General features: G+C 38.5%; 1 protein-coding gene across 2 annotated transcripts; it reads right to left on the bottom strand.

Annotated features, from left to right (window-relative positions):
* Positions 1-447: 447 nt before the first annotated feature.
* Positions 448-15,449, bottom strand: ube2q1 (ubiquitin-conjugating enzyme E2Q family member 1). 2 transcript variants are annotated; one of them, XM_005912892.3, is made up of 13 exons: positions 14,737-15,449; positions 14,251-14,355; positions 12,273-12,395; positions 11,909-11,962; positions 10,603-10,743; positions 10,250-10,334; positions 9,664-9,724; positions 9,476-9,566; positions 9,013-9,071; positions 8,836-8,884; positions 8,583-8,678; positions 6,615-6,681; positions 448-1,280 (listed from the first exon to the last, which is right to left on the bottom strand). In XM_005912892.3, the coding sequence occupies exons 1-13, from the start codon at positions 14,893-14,895 to the stop codon at positions 1,144-1,146; spliced, it is 1,227 nt and encodes a 408-aa protein (XP_005912954.1). In that variant the 5' UTR covers positions 14,896-15,449; the 3' UTR covers positions 448-1,143. The 2 variants fall into 2 exon arrangements, with proteins under 2 accessions (XP_005912954.1, XP_005912955.1); XM_005912893.2 differs by lacking the exon at positions 448-1,280 and adding an exon at positions 1,808-6,093 and having other exon boundaries at positions 14,737-15,447.
* Positions 15,450-16,158: the final 709 nt, after the last annotated feature.

Genomic DNA, 16,158 nt, shown 5'->3' with positions numbered 1-16,158 from the left:
TATATTTTAATATTAGACAAAAAAAAAATGTTGTTTTTAAATGATCATTTCATTTATAGGGGAAAAAAGCAATTGAAACCTACCTGTGAAAAATTCTTATGTTGTTTGATGATTTCCAAATCTGCAGTAGCTCCAAGAGACCTTTACAACTGCTGTCTAAAATTCTCCTTCTTAACTCTTCACTGGGTTCCTTAGACTTTCCCATTGTTCTCAGTATTGGTTAATACAATGAGTCCTTTTCATGCTGGCAAAGAGAAACTACCAGTTGTAGTTGATCACGATCACCAAACAGAAGACCTTGGCCCTATTATATTTTCTCCCGCCTTCCTAAATTTTCTTTCCTGTCTGTCAGCTTATACATTCTCATACTACACATATGTTGCAATAACTGAAATAACAGAAATTGATAAACAGATGAAAGAAACACACAAACAAGAGAATTTACTGTATAGAGCTCATCTTGAAAAAAAAATCAAAATATATTTGGCACAACATTGCATTCAGATCATAACTCCGATTGCAAAAGCTGCCAGGCAAGACTGCTTTAAGAAAAAGAACCCTTAGTACATCTTATTTAAAGATTTGAGTATAGATTTGAGCCTGTATACTTTTGACCCTGTGTGGATTAGCGAAAACTCAAAATGAATTTAGACCTTTGCACTAAATTCTTTATCTTAAGTGATTAAAGATGTATGCTACACAATCATGTCACTTGATAATGAGAACGATTCTGTTCCCTTCACAGGCAAAACAGCAAGGCTATTTTAAAAAATGTTTCAAGGCTAAGCTAAATACTAGCTGTCTGTGGACAGCTAGTATTTACAGTAAACATAAATTCAATCTTTGCTATCTGCATTAACCGTAATGTGATATCTGCCCAGTTGGTGAGAGGAGGAGGATTGGTCAGGTACAGGACTAAAAGGCTCAGAGCTCCCAGTTGATGCACACAATCTGAATCTGGGTTTACACTTGAGCATGTTGCCAGTAAAAGGTAATACAGTCAGGCTCTGATGGACGTGGCTATCAAGCTGGAGGCTATCAATCAGCTCCAGCTGGTTTTGAATGCGTCCCACCACGCAGTGCTCTGGCCCAGGGTGGAGGAGGAAAAGTCAGCTATTTCACGCCCTCAGTTTGGACACTTAATCACACAGATGCACAGGGTATTTCCTTTGTGTTCCACCCTTGCTGATCTCTTGCAGAGCTGGATCCAAGGTAAGCAGCAGGTTGGACATGGATAATGAGCCCTTCTCTTCTCCAGCTCACAGGGCAGCCATCCAGACCTACCAGTAAACAAAAATAAAAACTGCTGTAACAACCGGCCATTAGCCTTTTGTTGACAAACTGCTTGTTTCCACTTCTCATTATGCTGGCATCCAAGTTTAAATTAGCGATGTGGTACCAGTTCCTAATTTTGTGGTTCTTGGCTTAAGTGGTTTATAAAACCCATAACTATCCAGGTTGCAACAGGATGACAATCAATAGGTCATCTGTTATCAGTGATGGGTCTCCTGCTCGTTATGAGACCTGTTTGGGATTAATTCCGCTATTTATCACAAATGTGACATCCATTAGATGGGGGAGAAAAAAAAACTGATGGTAGATTATGAACTGTCCATGTCCATATGAGACTGAATTCCATCAATAGCAAACCTTTCACTGAAAGAAATGACCTCATTATTCATTCATTCAACCTTGGAGGAAATGAGCTACAGAGACTGTAAGAACAGGAATGAGTTTTATAATGGAGCACTAACTGCGGACCAATGTTACAAGCCAATGTTGAATATCACAACTGACTTTGAAAAAGAAAAAAAAAAAAAGAAAAAAAAAATTGCCTCAAGTTATAAGGGTGCTCCATTACCACCTAGTGGTGTTTTCTAGCACAAACAGAACCTGGAAGGCCAACTAACCATTTAACTAATTCTACTATTAAACCATTAGTTGAAACACTAAAGAGGATCAAATATGTTTCTCATTTACCCAGCACACCACCTGTTCAAGTAGTTTCCCTTTGGGAAGTTGCAATAAATTATTGCCATCCAAAGAAACTAAACCAAAAATTGGAACTTCCTCTACTCCCTGCAAGATTATCGAAGCAGAGAAAGTCTCCAATTTGATCCCATGCATCCACTTCCCTTAAGCTGTTACTGTTGCCTTCACACTAGATGCATCTATGGGTATGTGACACTGATGCAACCATACTGTCATCTGACTACACTGGTCAAGTTTAAATTACTTCAGACATACAGCAATGTAATCTGAACATTTCATCATAATTGTTGGTGCACCGTGCTAGTTCAGATACCCATCTGAGCAGGTCCTATTATTTATTATACTAAAAAAAAGGCATAGATTCTTAGATATAAGTTAAAAAAAAAAACCAAAACCTTAAAATCATGTTTAAAGAGAAGCAGATGGACAGTTACTGAAGTCACTGCCACATTTCTTTTGGTCTTGTCAAGATACTAGGTGAGGAAGACTAAGCAAAAGCTGACACCTGAATAATTAAGCAAACACCACCATCTACTGGAAAATGTAAGACATGCACTCAAACGCTAATAAAATTAAACTGCATGGACATCAGCACCTGCAAAAGTACAGTACAGTAATTATGCATGTGTGCAACCAAAAAAGTTTTACACTTTAGTTTCAAAATCTGTTAATTACCGTTTAGGCTAGAGTAACATATTGTACTCCAACACCAGGTTTTCCAGTGTATATTCTACCTTTTGCCCTGGCAGCTGAAATAGCCTACATCTCCAATTCAACCCCAAGATGAATAAGTAGAGATCATCTTACTTCCATACTTCTAATCAACTTGTATAAATAAAGAAATAAAAAATTCATAAAATTCTTTATTCATAAACTTGATGCAAGTTTACAAATTACTTTACATGGTCAAAATCACCCTTGCAATGGAAAAAAAAGAAAAAAGAAAAGAAATTAAACGAAAACAAAGCATGCCGACAGTGCATAACTTTATAACCCGGCCACCGCAGTTAATGAAGCAAGGTGAAGAACCCAGTTTCAGGCTAGTTCAGTCCTCCGATACGTTACTCGTCAAGCCAAGGTTTTGTTAGTCAGACATATGTTGGTGTAATAAAAGCTCTTATTTGGAGCACAACAGACTTGAGTACACCATTACCCCAAAAGGTCAAGTTAAAGATGCAGGATTATAATTGATCTGATGGCACACGAATCTGAACTGCGGCTTTTGTTGGGAACCCTGGCATCTTTGAAAAAGTAATCCAACCAGGTAGGATGTCTTGTAAGTCCATGAGTCTCATACTGTAGCTGACCTGGTTAATTAAACAGCACACAGGGAGAAACAATTCTGTGCACTGATGTAGTAGGAAAGCACAAGTACGCATGTGTTGAAAAACTGGATACATCTATTAAAAAACAAAACAAAAAAACAAACAAACAAAAAAACAAAAACCAAACAGCCAACCACTTGTCTTTGGTTGCTTAGGGGGAAACGATCCACTGATAAATGGACATGCAAAATACAGCAATATCAAAGACACAGGGTAGATGTTTCCTTAACTCCTGATCAAGTGCTTTATAATCAAAAAACATCTCTTCTCCATTTTGTTAAATCATTCCAAACACTTGCCAAGTAAATATTAACCTCAGAATCCTATCTGCAATTTGACAATAAAACCTACAGGTAAAAAGGAGGCGTAGTTTTAAAAACAGCCCAAAAAAAGATTGCCAAATTCAATTTTTTTTTCCTTTTTCATGACAATATTCTGAAGCAAGAGCTTGGAAAATCGAGTGTGCAGTATGTATTCCTGAGTTTGCTTCTCCAGATAATGCAGGGGTGGGCTCAAAAATATTACCGGAGTGAAGTGAATACCAATGCACATCATAACAGTTAACAACCATGCCAATAATCCATAGTCATGTTGAGATTGTTGTGGTGAGAACACCACAAGAGGGTGATTCTCACCATATCCTGCAAGCCTCAATACATGCCAGACGTGCTGAACACGAACAAGCTCTATGCTTTGTACCCATCTCACACTGTTGAGACTGAGGTCAGTATCACTGAGGAAATTCTAAATAAACTCAAATATGAGGAATGCCTGTATGAAATAGCATAACTAAGCTTTCTACGCTGGTCATCAGGACAACATACTGAAAACAATGCAAGTAACCACACAACAGAACACCCACAACAAACGTGTAACTGCATTAATTGGAATGCTCCACAGTTTCTGCATATTATTCACATTACATCAAAGCCTCAGCATGCTGAGGGGTACAGCAGCGCTGAGAGTGGTCATGAATAGTAACCAGAGAGGTGGTAATGGGAAGAGATAGGTCTTTCCTGTGGCAAATCTGAACAAATATTTATCAAACCTGACCAAATATTCTGGAAATGGAACAGCCTCGAGTTGATCTTGCCAAGTGTGAAGCTAGAATGGTAAGGAAAGGTAAATGGAAAGGTATATGGTCAAGACTATTGCTGTGAATTTGTAGCTCTGACTGAACTTTAAAACAGCCATGAGGTCAAGGAAAAGTCAGCAGGTAAAAGGTCACTTTTTTCCTAGACTGCAAAATTGGAAAAGTGGTCAGGATGCAGACCAGTTACAATAACTAAGCAGGTAACTATACTGTTAAGGTCTTAAGACTAATTTTCAGCTCAACAAAACTCCACAAGACTGTCTTCACTGCATAGCCTTACTGAGGTTCGTCTGGTTTAAGTGATTAGATATGAATAGCCAAACCTTTGGCATGCCAGGAACAGCTGCATCGATGCCAATATTGTTAGGGTCATTGTAGTTAGAGGTGCCATCAAATAAGGGGAATGATTACTGTCACTGCTGTCAATAAAATAAGGATATATATATATATATATTTATAAAAACAACAAAAACTGCAGTAGTCATAAGCTTACATAAGAACATGGTGAACTTTTGTTTCCTTCTGCAAGAGTGTCAATGAAGCAACTTTCTTACTCTAAATGGGTCTTGAGAAGTTGCAGTGCCCCTGCAGTTAATAGTCAAGAGTATATTGTAATACAGTCTCTGCCCAGCCAAAGACCCCGACAAGGTTACATTATAAACAATTAAATCCTTTTGCAGAAATACAAATGTACATGTTTACATGTGGAGTTAAAATCAACTACATTACAGTGTAATCCAATCCGAACATGCCCCTGCTTTGCCTGATGAGATTTTCTATGTTACCACTCAGGCACCACATCTCTCCTGCAGGAGGTGGTCCAGTGGCTGCTTGGGATGATAACAGTGATCTCCAAGCCCAGGAGGATGCTGTTCGTCATTATGGGCTGTGCCACTCAGACTGGAAAAGTCTCATCATCTTCTTCCTCAACTCAAGGTTTCAAGCTTTAAAAGACAGAGGTTTGAAAGCAAACTATCCCCAGAATCATGTTATTCCAGAGGAGGGGTCTTGGCATGAAAGATAATATATGAGCACAATATTACAGAGGCCATCCAAGGAGAGAAAAGGTGGGGGTCCTTCCAAACACTAGCATTTAAATGTCCTTCCCAGCTACCAGTGCATCATATTAGGGAATGTCACAAGCCATTCTCAGATCCAGTTTGTGACCAGAAAGGCCTTGTCTGGCAACTGGAACATCAGACTGCCACTGCTGGAGGATAAAGCCATGCCGCACCTTTCAATCCACAGCCAGCAAGTAACGTTGGCATGCTCAATGCCAAAACCAAAGGGTGAGAAAGCACATAATATTGAGTCTACCGATTTAATGGAGTATGGGACAAATGTTGAATGGAAAAAAAATAATCTGATTGCATCAGACAACAGAAGTATAAAGGGAAGTAATATCTGAGGAGAGGACACTTTTTTTCAATAGCTAATGAAATTGGATGTAAATTTCATGTAGAGGTGGGATGTCTTTGTGTTTGTGTGCTAGTTTTTGGGTTGTCAATTAATGGGAAATTTGGTATAGAGATCCAAGTGTCATGTAGATAACAAAAATAGTTTGCAGGATAAAAACAATATTGGTCGCAAGGAAAAGGAAAAGAAAAATCTAAGACATATGGTCCCAGTTCAGGAAAGGCAACAGTCTGTATTAGCCGTCCTCCTTAGGGGGTGTGTACCAGCCTAGGAAAGGAAGATAAAGGAAGACGATGACTACAGGGTAAAGAAAAACAAAGTCAATAATAGCGAATGTCAAAATGATTGACCACATTACTTTCTACCTCACTGGCTTGCATCTGAATTTAGCAACATGTGTGGTGACTAGTGCAAGAACCAAAACCACCATGCAAATTTTTTTTCAGTTGTTAGACTAAGGGCATATAGTGCACATTAGGATCTGGCTTTGTATGTTTGTTTGTTTTCCCCCAGCAGTCCTTTTCAATTGCATTCATTGCCATTAATCATATATACACTAAAGATGTTCAGTTCCTAAATTCTTTATTTTATTTAATCAGACAGGTTTTATTGTAGCAGAGTGACATGAATCAGAAGCAGACTACATTCAAATGTAGTCCATGTTAGGTATATATACACCACAGTTAATGATCCAATATCCCTCGGCTTTAATGGCTGAGAGGGTTTTGGTTTCCGTAAACAAGGTCTGCAATGTATTCTGTATGAAACTGGAGACAGAAAACACTCACCGTTCTTTTCATGGATCTGAACCAGGGATTTGTAGGACTGCTGTGCTCTGGCAAGATTGTACTGATTCTGCATTAAAAGATGAAAATGAAGCCAACTTTACCATAAGCACTGAGTTTAGGATAACATTGGAGAATAAGCAAATAGCAACGACAGCTGTTTCCTACAAGAAAAGGAGATTATTATCTAGCAAGCTCTAACATCAAGACCAAAACAGTGTGCAAGGTAGATGATAATGAAGACACTTTTTTGTCCTTCATACCAGACTGCATTCACAAACACCATCACCATTCAAGCTAGACTGCACCTGTAGTGCACCACACTTTACCTTCAGTACTAAAGTGTTAAGAATTCTGGGTTAATGCATAATTTCCTTAGGGATTAATAAAAGTATTCTGATTATGATAACAGAGATATTTTAAACTACAAATACAAAATCCAAACTGTTCCACTTCCATTAATTTGTCCATTTTTGGACAAATTGAAAATTTACAGGGAATAAAATGTGCAATAAAACCTTTATACAGTGCAAAACCTGTAGCAACAGTAAGATGATGTGTCCCTTTATTCTCAGACTCACTGAAGTCCTATTTACATTAATACCTACTCTGATCGACTCAGCATGGTTTGCCACAGTTTTCAATTAGGTCACAGTACCTGGTACCAAATACATTTTTAGTACCTGCTCAGATCGCTCGGGTTTCAAGTGATACAAGCAGGTACCAAAATGTGGCGTCTTCAGACTGCGTGCCACCGACTGGCTGGTCAGTAGTGCATTCGATGAGTCATAAGAGCGTCTCATTCACGTAAAAATGAAAACCGCCATTTTCGAAACCCAGCAACGAGGGATATGGCTACAAAAAACAACTTGCCTCAACATCCACCTTTTTTGTAGCGTTTGTGTCACATATTAATTAGATCACAAGACGCTCCGACAAGCTGCTATGACGACAACCACACAAGTTAGGTAGTACTGGATTATAGTGGAAAACCCGACGATCCGAGTTGAGTCGTGGCAATCCGTGGGGAGTTGATCCGAGTAGGTACTAATGGAAAAAGGGGCTTAAGTCATCAATTGTATATATGGGGCGATCGTGGCTCAAGAGTTGGGAGTTCGCCTTGTAATCGGAAGGTTGCCAGTTCGAGCCCCGGCTTGGACAGTCTCGGTCGTTGTGTCCTTGGGCAAGACACTTCACCCGTTGCCTACTGGTGGTGGTCAGAGGGCCCGGTGGCGCCAGTGTCCGGCAGCCTCGCCTCTGTCAGTGCGCCCCAGGGTGGCTGTGGCTACAATGTAGCTTGCCATCACCAGTGTGTGAATGTGTGTGTGAATGGGTGGATGACTGGATATGTAAAGCGCTTTGGGGTCCTTAGGGACTAGTAAAGCGCTATATAAATACAGGCCATTTACCATTTTCACAAATGGGCTGGTGTGGTCCCCTGTCTGACTCAATTTTACTTTCTTTTTGGTATCTTTTTTTTTTAAGATACCAAATAATAGACTAATCTAACATCATAGACTAATCTAACATCAAACATGAAGACTGGCTTCATTTTAAGACTCTATATGTAGACTATACAAGCAAACCTGCAACATGTTTTACACAAATAGCCTTAAAAGTGGTGTACTGGAAAAACACAGATGAACTACACTCATTATCAGATCTGTTGTCATTAGGAAAGAATAAATTGCAATAACTGAAAACTATTGCAATGTCATGCCGAGAAAGATGAAAAGCTGTTTTGCTTCCTATCTGAGACAGCCTGTACTGTGCATCCCTACTCAGTCCAATTTGATAGGAATTAATAAACAAATCCAACATTCACTACCAAAACAAGAGGCTGTTGCACAGTATGACTGGCCATCACTTAGAACCATGTAACTGTGTGAAAGCCCCTGTCACTTTGGTTCACATAATTCACTATGTGAATCCACCATTATATCAGAGCTGAAATGAAGCTTCCTCACTTACTTTATTGGCTCCAAACTGCACTCTGGCTTTTCCTTTAACTAAAGTGGCATTGATCTGCATGATAACAGACTCAATGGAATAGGCACTGCTCCAACCCTGCAATCAGAAAACCAAATGTCAATAACAGCAGGTTTTAAAAAAATATATATTCAAAGAGTAGAAGGAAAAAAAAACACAAAAAAAACATTGAAAAACAAACCAAGGCAATACCTAAATTTGCCGTCTGCGTTTTAGGAAACCATTCTAAAAATACCTGTTTAGTAAGAAGTTCCATGCACAGGGCACCTCCGCCAAGAACATAACTAAAGCACGGGAAAGGAAACAATAAGGCAGAATCACTTTTTAAATCTTACACTAATGCAGTCTCTGCTTGATAATGGCAACTTAAAAGGGAAGAAATTATAGAAGTGTACCAAGAAAATTAACTTACCCTCCAGAAAGCACAGGAGAAACTACCCGGACAAACGGTGGATCAAAAGGGAAATTATCCTGCAGAAGTAACCAGAAAAAAGGTTCATTTACTTCAAAAGATTCCTACATTGCATTTTACTTTGATCATGGGCGACCGTGGCTCAGGGGGTTGGGAATCGCATCTGTAACCGGAAGGTCGCCGGTTCGATCCCTGGGCTGTCTGTCCTGGTCGTTGTGTCCTTGGGCAAGACACTTTACCCTACTGCCTACTGGTGTTGGCCAGAGGGGCCGATGGCGCGATATGGCAGCCTCGCTTCTGTCAGTCTGCCCCAGGGCAGCTGTGGCTACAACTGTAGCTGCCTCCACCAGTGTATGAATGTGAGAGTGACTGAATAGTGGTATTGTAAAGCGCTTTGGGTGCCTTGAAAAGCGCTATATAAACCCAATCCATTATTTGTTAGCAAAACATCAGGTTTACTTACTTTATATGAGAAGTTTAGTAAAATGTAGTCCATTCCCTCCTTTTCCTTTAGCACTTGTAAGTCACTGTGTAAAGGGCTATCTGGATCCACCCTGTAGGTCATAAAAATCACAGTTTGCCTTTTTGCACATGTATATAAATTTATTTTTATTATTTTAATTCATGACTCGATATCCTAAAGTTACTTACGTCCTCAGTTTGACGTGCCATTCGTATAGGCTGTCATTAACAAGTTCAACTGAATAGATGCCTGCAAAAGAAATTGTTTAAAATTGAACCTTCAGATATCTGCAATTGCAAGGCCTAGTAGCAGACTCCCTAATAAACCCTGTCCTTTTGATCAGCTCTCTTGAGAGCGGTGCATAAGACACAGAGGCAAAGTATAAAATGCATTTTGTTTAATATGACCCACCGTCACATGCTGTCAGCCAATATTCTTATTCTATGGTGTGCTGCTATAGAAAGATTGTCAGTAAACAGTAAAGGGTGTAGATGCCTACAGTACAATCACCACACCCACATGAGTGTTCATGTCCTGACCTCATTAGGACAAGACAGAAAGAGTAAGGTACCTCACAATGGTGAGAGTAAGGAATTGAGCACACTAAACATCTTCCCAAATACTTTCCTCTGACCATGTAAATGCCACGGCTCTCTGTTGCAATGCCTAACGTTCAAAAATATTCCTCCATTACAAAGACAGGACCCATGATACATTTATGTGTGATTATTTTGTTGCTCAAAGGTTAAACAAATCATTGTGTACTGTTTATACCTGTCTTATAACTCTGAGACCTGTAGATCTCTCTTAGTTCCTTCATCAAACGGTCAGAGGCTTGCACTGAGCCAGACACAGCTCCCTGGAAAATATAAAACAACTATAAAAGACAAAGAATGCAGTCCTAGGGGTAAAGCTGCCATTTTTACTTAAGCTGGGCCAGTGTCAGAGACAAAGCTTTATCATATCAGACATCAATATTTATATCGGTACCCCACATTGAGGGCATCTTTTGTTATTCACTAATGCAATCACTAATGACAAACGGGGTATACTGAAATGCTGCATAGATTAATGAATTAGAAGCAAGGTGTGATAAATATTAACCGGCCTTTTTCCCTGAAACTTACATTCAAATGGTCCTGGCGCTGGTTCTTTCGGATCTTCTCCAAGATTGCCAAATTCTCCTTCTCAATCCCATCATCCTCAGATTTCTTCCCATCTACGGGCTCCTCCTCTTTCATTTCATAGTGGTCCAAATCCTCGATGTCCTGTTGGATCATACTTAATATTTCAAACATTTTAAATAACAACAGCATACACATATACAACAAAACAAGAAGCCCACGGTTAAGACATTTGCAGTGTGATAAGATGAGAAAAGTTATTAGTGTTTGATTTTATGATGATAGTCATACATGCATAACTTGTGGATATTTTCATCAAACATTTTTCAAATTATAATACATAAACAAAGGCCAAAAGTACTCCACATAAAATCCATACAAATTAAGGAGTCGAGGGGAAAAAATATAAACAAAGACAAAAAAGTCAATTCACAAAGCATGACTTGGGCTTACTGGGTTTCACTTTAAATTTGACCCTGGGTAGCAACAGCATTACCGCATTCTTGGAAGAGACCTCCGTGCACAGATACCAAGACGATTAAAAGTATTTTATAACATCTAAATTCTGTCTTTTTGTTGATCAACATTAGTATAAAATATGAATTATTAGAAGCAACAACTATATCATACCCCAATTGAAGCAATTTTAAAATCTTGTTCTATAAACTTAAACATACGGTCTGAAAACAGGTCATATATTTGCAACTTAATGTTTGCAAGAAGACTTTTGAATTCTGTTTTCACATTTATCCCAGAAAGTTGCTTTCAGACCATTAAACACCACTGAGGTTCCAGCTAATTTTTTTAAATAAATGAGACCTTAAAAAAATCTGATCTATTGGTTTCTCTCATTACTTAATGATAGAGCTGTACTACTGATAAATCTGTTAACTAACTAACTAACTAACTAACTGTATTTTTGCTGACTTTCCTTTTTTTATATTTACTAATATGTTAGCTCTTTTCTACTCTTACTGACCAAAGGAGCTTAAAATTCAAACATTCATACAGCATATATTACACTTTATACAGCATATATCACTCAGACTCACACACAGCCCTGATTTGGCTGCAGAAGTTGTGTTGCCTTTAGCACCCATGCGTTTAACCTGTTCATATATTTTTAATCTTATAGTTTTTTCTTACTTTGGGAAAGAAAAAAAAAAAATCAGCAGACCCTTTCATGTTGATAACTATGAGGAATGTAAAGGCAGATAAGGAACAGAGATTCGGGGTATGTTGAATTTGTTTCAAAGTACAGGCTCCAGAGTAATGCGTCAGGTTTTTTAGACTGAAGAGGATGACTTACTTCTCCCATTTCCTCCTCATCTTCTTCTTCAGATGTGACCTCCTCTGTTCCATGCTACACACACAAAAAAACAACACAGACCATAAGGAGTTAATTAGTTTGCAAAATAATATTTTAAAAAACAGGAGAACACATTTTATGGGAAGTGCCAATTCACTGACTTGAAGAAGAGCCTCACATGAATCACCAAGGGTGTTTATAATGTAGAGGGTCATTTCATAACTAACTATAAGTGGTTTTTGAGTGCAAAATAAAACATCCCAATCTACATTAAGGTATTTTAGCAAGGCATATTCATTAGAAGTAATCTGAGAAGCTATTGTCCATTAGGCTGGATTTGACAACATCAAGTGGGTAGACTTGCCTTTCTGTCTTGTCCCACTGGGCCTGCAGGCAAGGGCTGGTCCAGCATCTCCACATCAGGATGTTGGGGAAGATTATACAGTCGACATAGGTCACAAATTAGTTTCTTCAACTGCTGTAAAAGCTTGAAAGGAAAAACAAAATAAAGAATTGGAGCAACTATACAAGTTTGCAAATAAGAATACAGAGCAAGGCCATATAGCAGAAACATTGACTTTCACATGTTTCTGGAAAAAAAAAAGTTGCATACACTATGAGTATAGGAATCAGTTTTGGAAAAATGACCCACATATAATTTTTAAAGCTAAGAATTAAACATAGAACATTAGCAGTGCTGCAAACAAATGTGGGAAGACTAGCATTGTATTTAGGCAAAAGGATGGATGACAATCTTTAAACAGGTGTATTATGCTGTTGTAAATTTAGTGCAGCTGAGAAACTGTACCACCAAAAACATCTGCGCTTTAAAAAAAAAAAAAAAAAAAAAAAAAAAGTAACAGAGATCTTATCTATCAACAAAGACAAAGGTTTGTCTCACTCATGTGTCACACAGCTTCACAATGTTGTAATCCTTATATAGACCAAATTAAGTAGCAAACAAAAATAAATCCAACCAAAAAAAAAAAAAGCCCTCCTGTCCAAACACTAACAATTAAATACAACATATTTGTGCTACAAACACATGTAGAAAAAAGGGCTTTAACACCCCCCCAAAAAAATTCCTAATGTACACCTCATACCAGGGATAAGAACCTACTTGAATATCTGACTACTTGTCAGATATTTTGACCTCTAAAGTTGTCCTGGTGATCTAATATGACTGGAACAAACAACAAACCTGCTCGTTGACACGCTTATCAAATTCCTTAAGTACACGCACACACTGATGCACGAAAGACTTTTAGATTTGAAAGCCTATGTAAAAAGGTGTGCATTTTGTAAACACAACACTAGTTTAAAAAAAAAAAAAGGGGGGGGGAGACAAACACCAAAGCAGAAACTAAAGGAGCCAGTAGAAAAACAGAAAAACATCCATGGCGCACAACAGTGTGATACTACAGGTAAACGAATGAAATTTAAAAAAAAGAAATGAAGAGAGGCAAGTGATGAACAAGTGCATCATGGGACACCCCCAGCAGCTTGAGCTTATAGCAGCATACCTAGGGGATGGTTAAGGGTCACCTGATCCAGTTCGCACTATAAGCTTCATCAGGAATAGAGAATTTTAAGCCTACTCCTAAAAATGTATGCCTGCTTCCTAAATCTAAACAGAGAACTGCTTCCACAAGAGAGGAACCCGATAGCTGGAAGCCATACTTCCCATTCTATTAGGAACAACAAGAAAGTCTCCACTTTGAAGAATTTTGAATTAAATTATGAATTTAACAGGTAGGCAATTAAAAGACACTAATATGGAATAAATATGAGCCCCATGTTAGTCTTCTTGCTGTAGCATTTTGAATCTTTTCGGGAAGCATTTAGGTTAACAAATAATATGAAACTACAATATCTAGCCTAGAAGTATGAACAAAAAAAATACATACAAGCTCATATTTAAGATATTAAATTTTATCTCATATTTTAAAAGAAATGCATTCCATCTGTTCTTCGTTTATTGTACTAATCTAAATCCAGCTGTTGTAACATTATCTAGTGGTTTTCGACATGTAGGTCTAGCCTAAAAATATGCTCCTCTATACGCCTGCAGGTGCAGTTTGAATGACTAGGGGAAAAATAAGGAGTGACACTAAAGTTGGAGTTTGCTTATGCTAATAGTGTCTTGGATTAATCTAAAATGCATGTTGGAGCATCTGTATTGTTGATAACTGCTTAAAAATATGGAAATATGTTTCGCCCTTTAAAGTGAGTCCAGCTTACATCATTATTTGGTTAAGGTTTAAGGTTGTTAAAGTGATGAGCAGCTCTATTCCTAAAGTGTCCCATGTCACAAAGTGCACTAAGAATATAAGGATATCTACCAGAGTGCTGCCTTTTCTCACATCTTCCAATCTCTCCAAAACTTGAGCCAAGCTCGGGTCATCAGAGTCCACAAACCAAATTGGCGGTGTAGATGGATAAGATTCCTAGAAACAACAAAAAACACAACACAATGATACCAATGCGTTTAACACTTATTTACACGCGTTGCAGGATTTTTAACGCATTGAATTTTACAATTATATACGAAAATTTGAGTTGACGACATTAGCATTCTGGATGCATCGTGAGCTAAATGCTGGGATTGCCTAAAAACATTGCGTAATGTGAACTGCCTCAACAAATATCACCCAACAAATAGCGAAATGACACTGATTATTTCAACTATGTAAAACCTGTCCCGCTTAGCGTCAGACTGTACGGTTGTGAAGGTAGCTTATTACCTGACTATCAAGTTAACCGGCTAACTTTAGCTCGCTAGCTACCAACAAGGCAAAACCCCGGCATCTGAATTCTAGTCCACTTACCGTTATATTACAGTGGATAATTAATAGCTTTTCCCCAGTTACATTAAACTGGCAACTCAGTTCGTCAGGTTTCCAGTCAATTATCCTGAATCGTTCGTGGTTTGGATCAAAAATGGACTCCAAAAACTTCAGTTCGGCCTTCAGCCCCGACACCGACATCTTCCACGCATCTCCGGCTGGGCCGCTGGGGAGGGGGAGAAGTCGGGACTTAGCTTTCAGCTAGCTAAAGAAACAGCGTAAACTGTAGTAAAAGAAAATGACTATAAAAAGTGGCAAAGAGATGGCGGTCTGCCGCAGCGGATTTAGCTGGATACGCAGTGCCAGCTATAAGTCCCCTCCGGTCAAATTTCACCACAAACGGATGTATTTGCTAATGAAGCAGCTAGTTAGCTCCTAGCTTGAGTCAACGCCTGAAAACAGCGCAGTGCTTGGCAAGCTGCTAGCGAACGAGTTAGCGAGCTAGTCCGTTGTTGTCTTTCCGTCTATTGTTGTTGTCTGCCTATGATAACAACATTTTAAGGCTCTCGCGGTGTTCTGAGACCGTCTCCTTACAGTCCCATCGTGGTGTTCTTTATTATTTACTTAATCGGAAATCAACTATACACTCTGTACGATCTGACCTAATATCCCGCTACAGGGGTAGTGTTTTTCATCCCGGTGCACAACTGTAGCTGGCCTCTTGTGGGGTTTAAAGATGGCGTTCCGCAACCTCCCAGCTCCTGCAGAATCCCAGCATTCAGTGCGTCTTTAATTTATTTTCGGTGTGAGAAAATAAAGGTAAGTTCATGATAATAATGTCATTTAGTCAGGCATTTATTTGAGGACAAAACTTTCACTCTGATGTTCATTTCTTTGCAAGTAAAGCTAATTAATTTCCTAATTTTACATATTTTATACAGAGTAAAATTCCATGCACAGAACTTAGAATTTAGTTATTTCTAGTGCTTTGAGCATAATTGCTCAAAAAACACAGTGTTGTACAAGTGTGGGTGTGCAATAATGATTAATGTTGTCTTACAGGGGGTCACATGTTGTTCTTGTTATATTTCATAGGGGAGCAGTGCCACCCTGTGCCACCCTTTAGACATGCCCCTGACCAGGGGATGATATCAGCACAGATATAATGAGGCTTATCTATTTATTTATTTTAAACAGCTAGTAATTGATGTCTGATAAAGCAGTAAGTTATCATTTATGAGGTGAATCCATTTGTTAATATTATATGATGAGTTCTGGCTAGCCTTGAATATGAGCAACCAAACAATTTAACGAAAACATTTTTTAAATATATCTTCCAAAAGCTAATTATTTATTTGAATTTTCAGTAGCAAGCATGTCAATCTGAACTAAAATGGTCATTAGAGTGTAATACCATGTTTTGATAATATTGACTTGCTGCTTTATTTAAAGTAAAGAAATTGG

This window comes from Haplochromis burtoni, unplaced genomic scaffold (genome assembly GCF_018398535.1).
Source record: "Haplochromis burtoni strain Fernald_Lab_line unplaced genomic scaffold, NCSU_Asbu1 Contig_2, whole genome shotgun sequence".
Taxonomy (NCBI): Eukaryota; Metazoa; Chordata; class Actinopteri; order Cichliformes; family Cichlidae; genus Haplochromis; species Haplochromis burtoni.
This window is presented reverse-complemented; position numbering and strand designations above follow the sequence as displayed.

What these genes read in the sequence shown, in the direction of transcription:
- ube2q1 (XM_005912892.3), bottom strand. Translation starts at nt 14,895, where the DNA reads ATGTCGGTGTCGGGGCTGAAGGCCGAACTGAAGTTTTTGGAGTCCATT. An exon ending in TGAGAAAAGGCAGCACTCTG is followed by an intron (nt 12,396 to 14,250) that starts GTAGATATCCTT and finishes TTTCCTTTCAAG; the next exon opens with CTTTTACAGCAGTTGAAGAA. An exon ending in ATGAGGAGGAAATGGGAGAA is followed by an intron (nt 10,744 to 11,908) that starts GTAAGTCATCCT and finishes ATGATCCAACAG; the next exon opens with GACATCGAGGATTTGGACCA.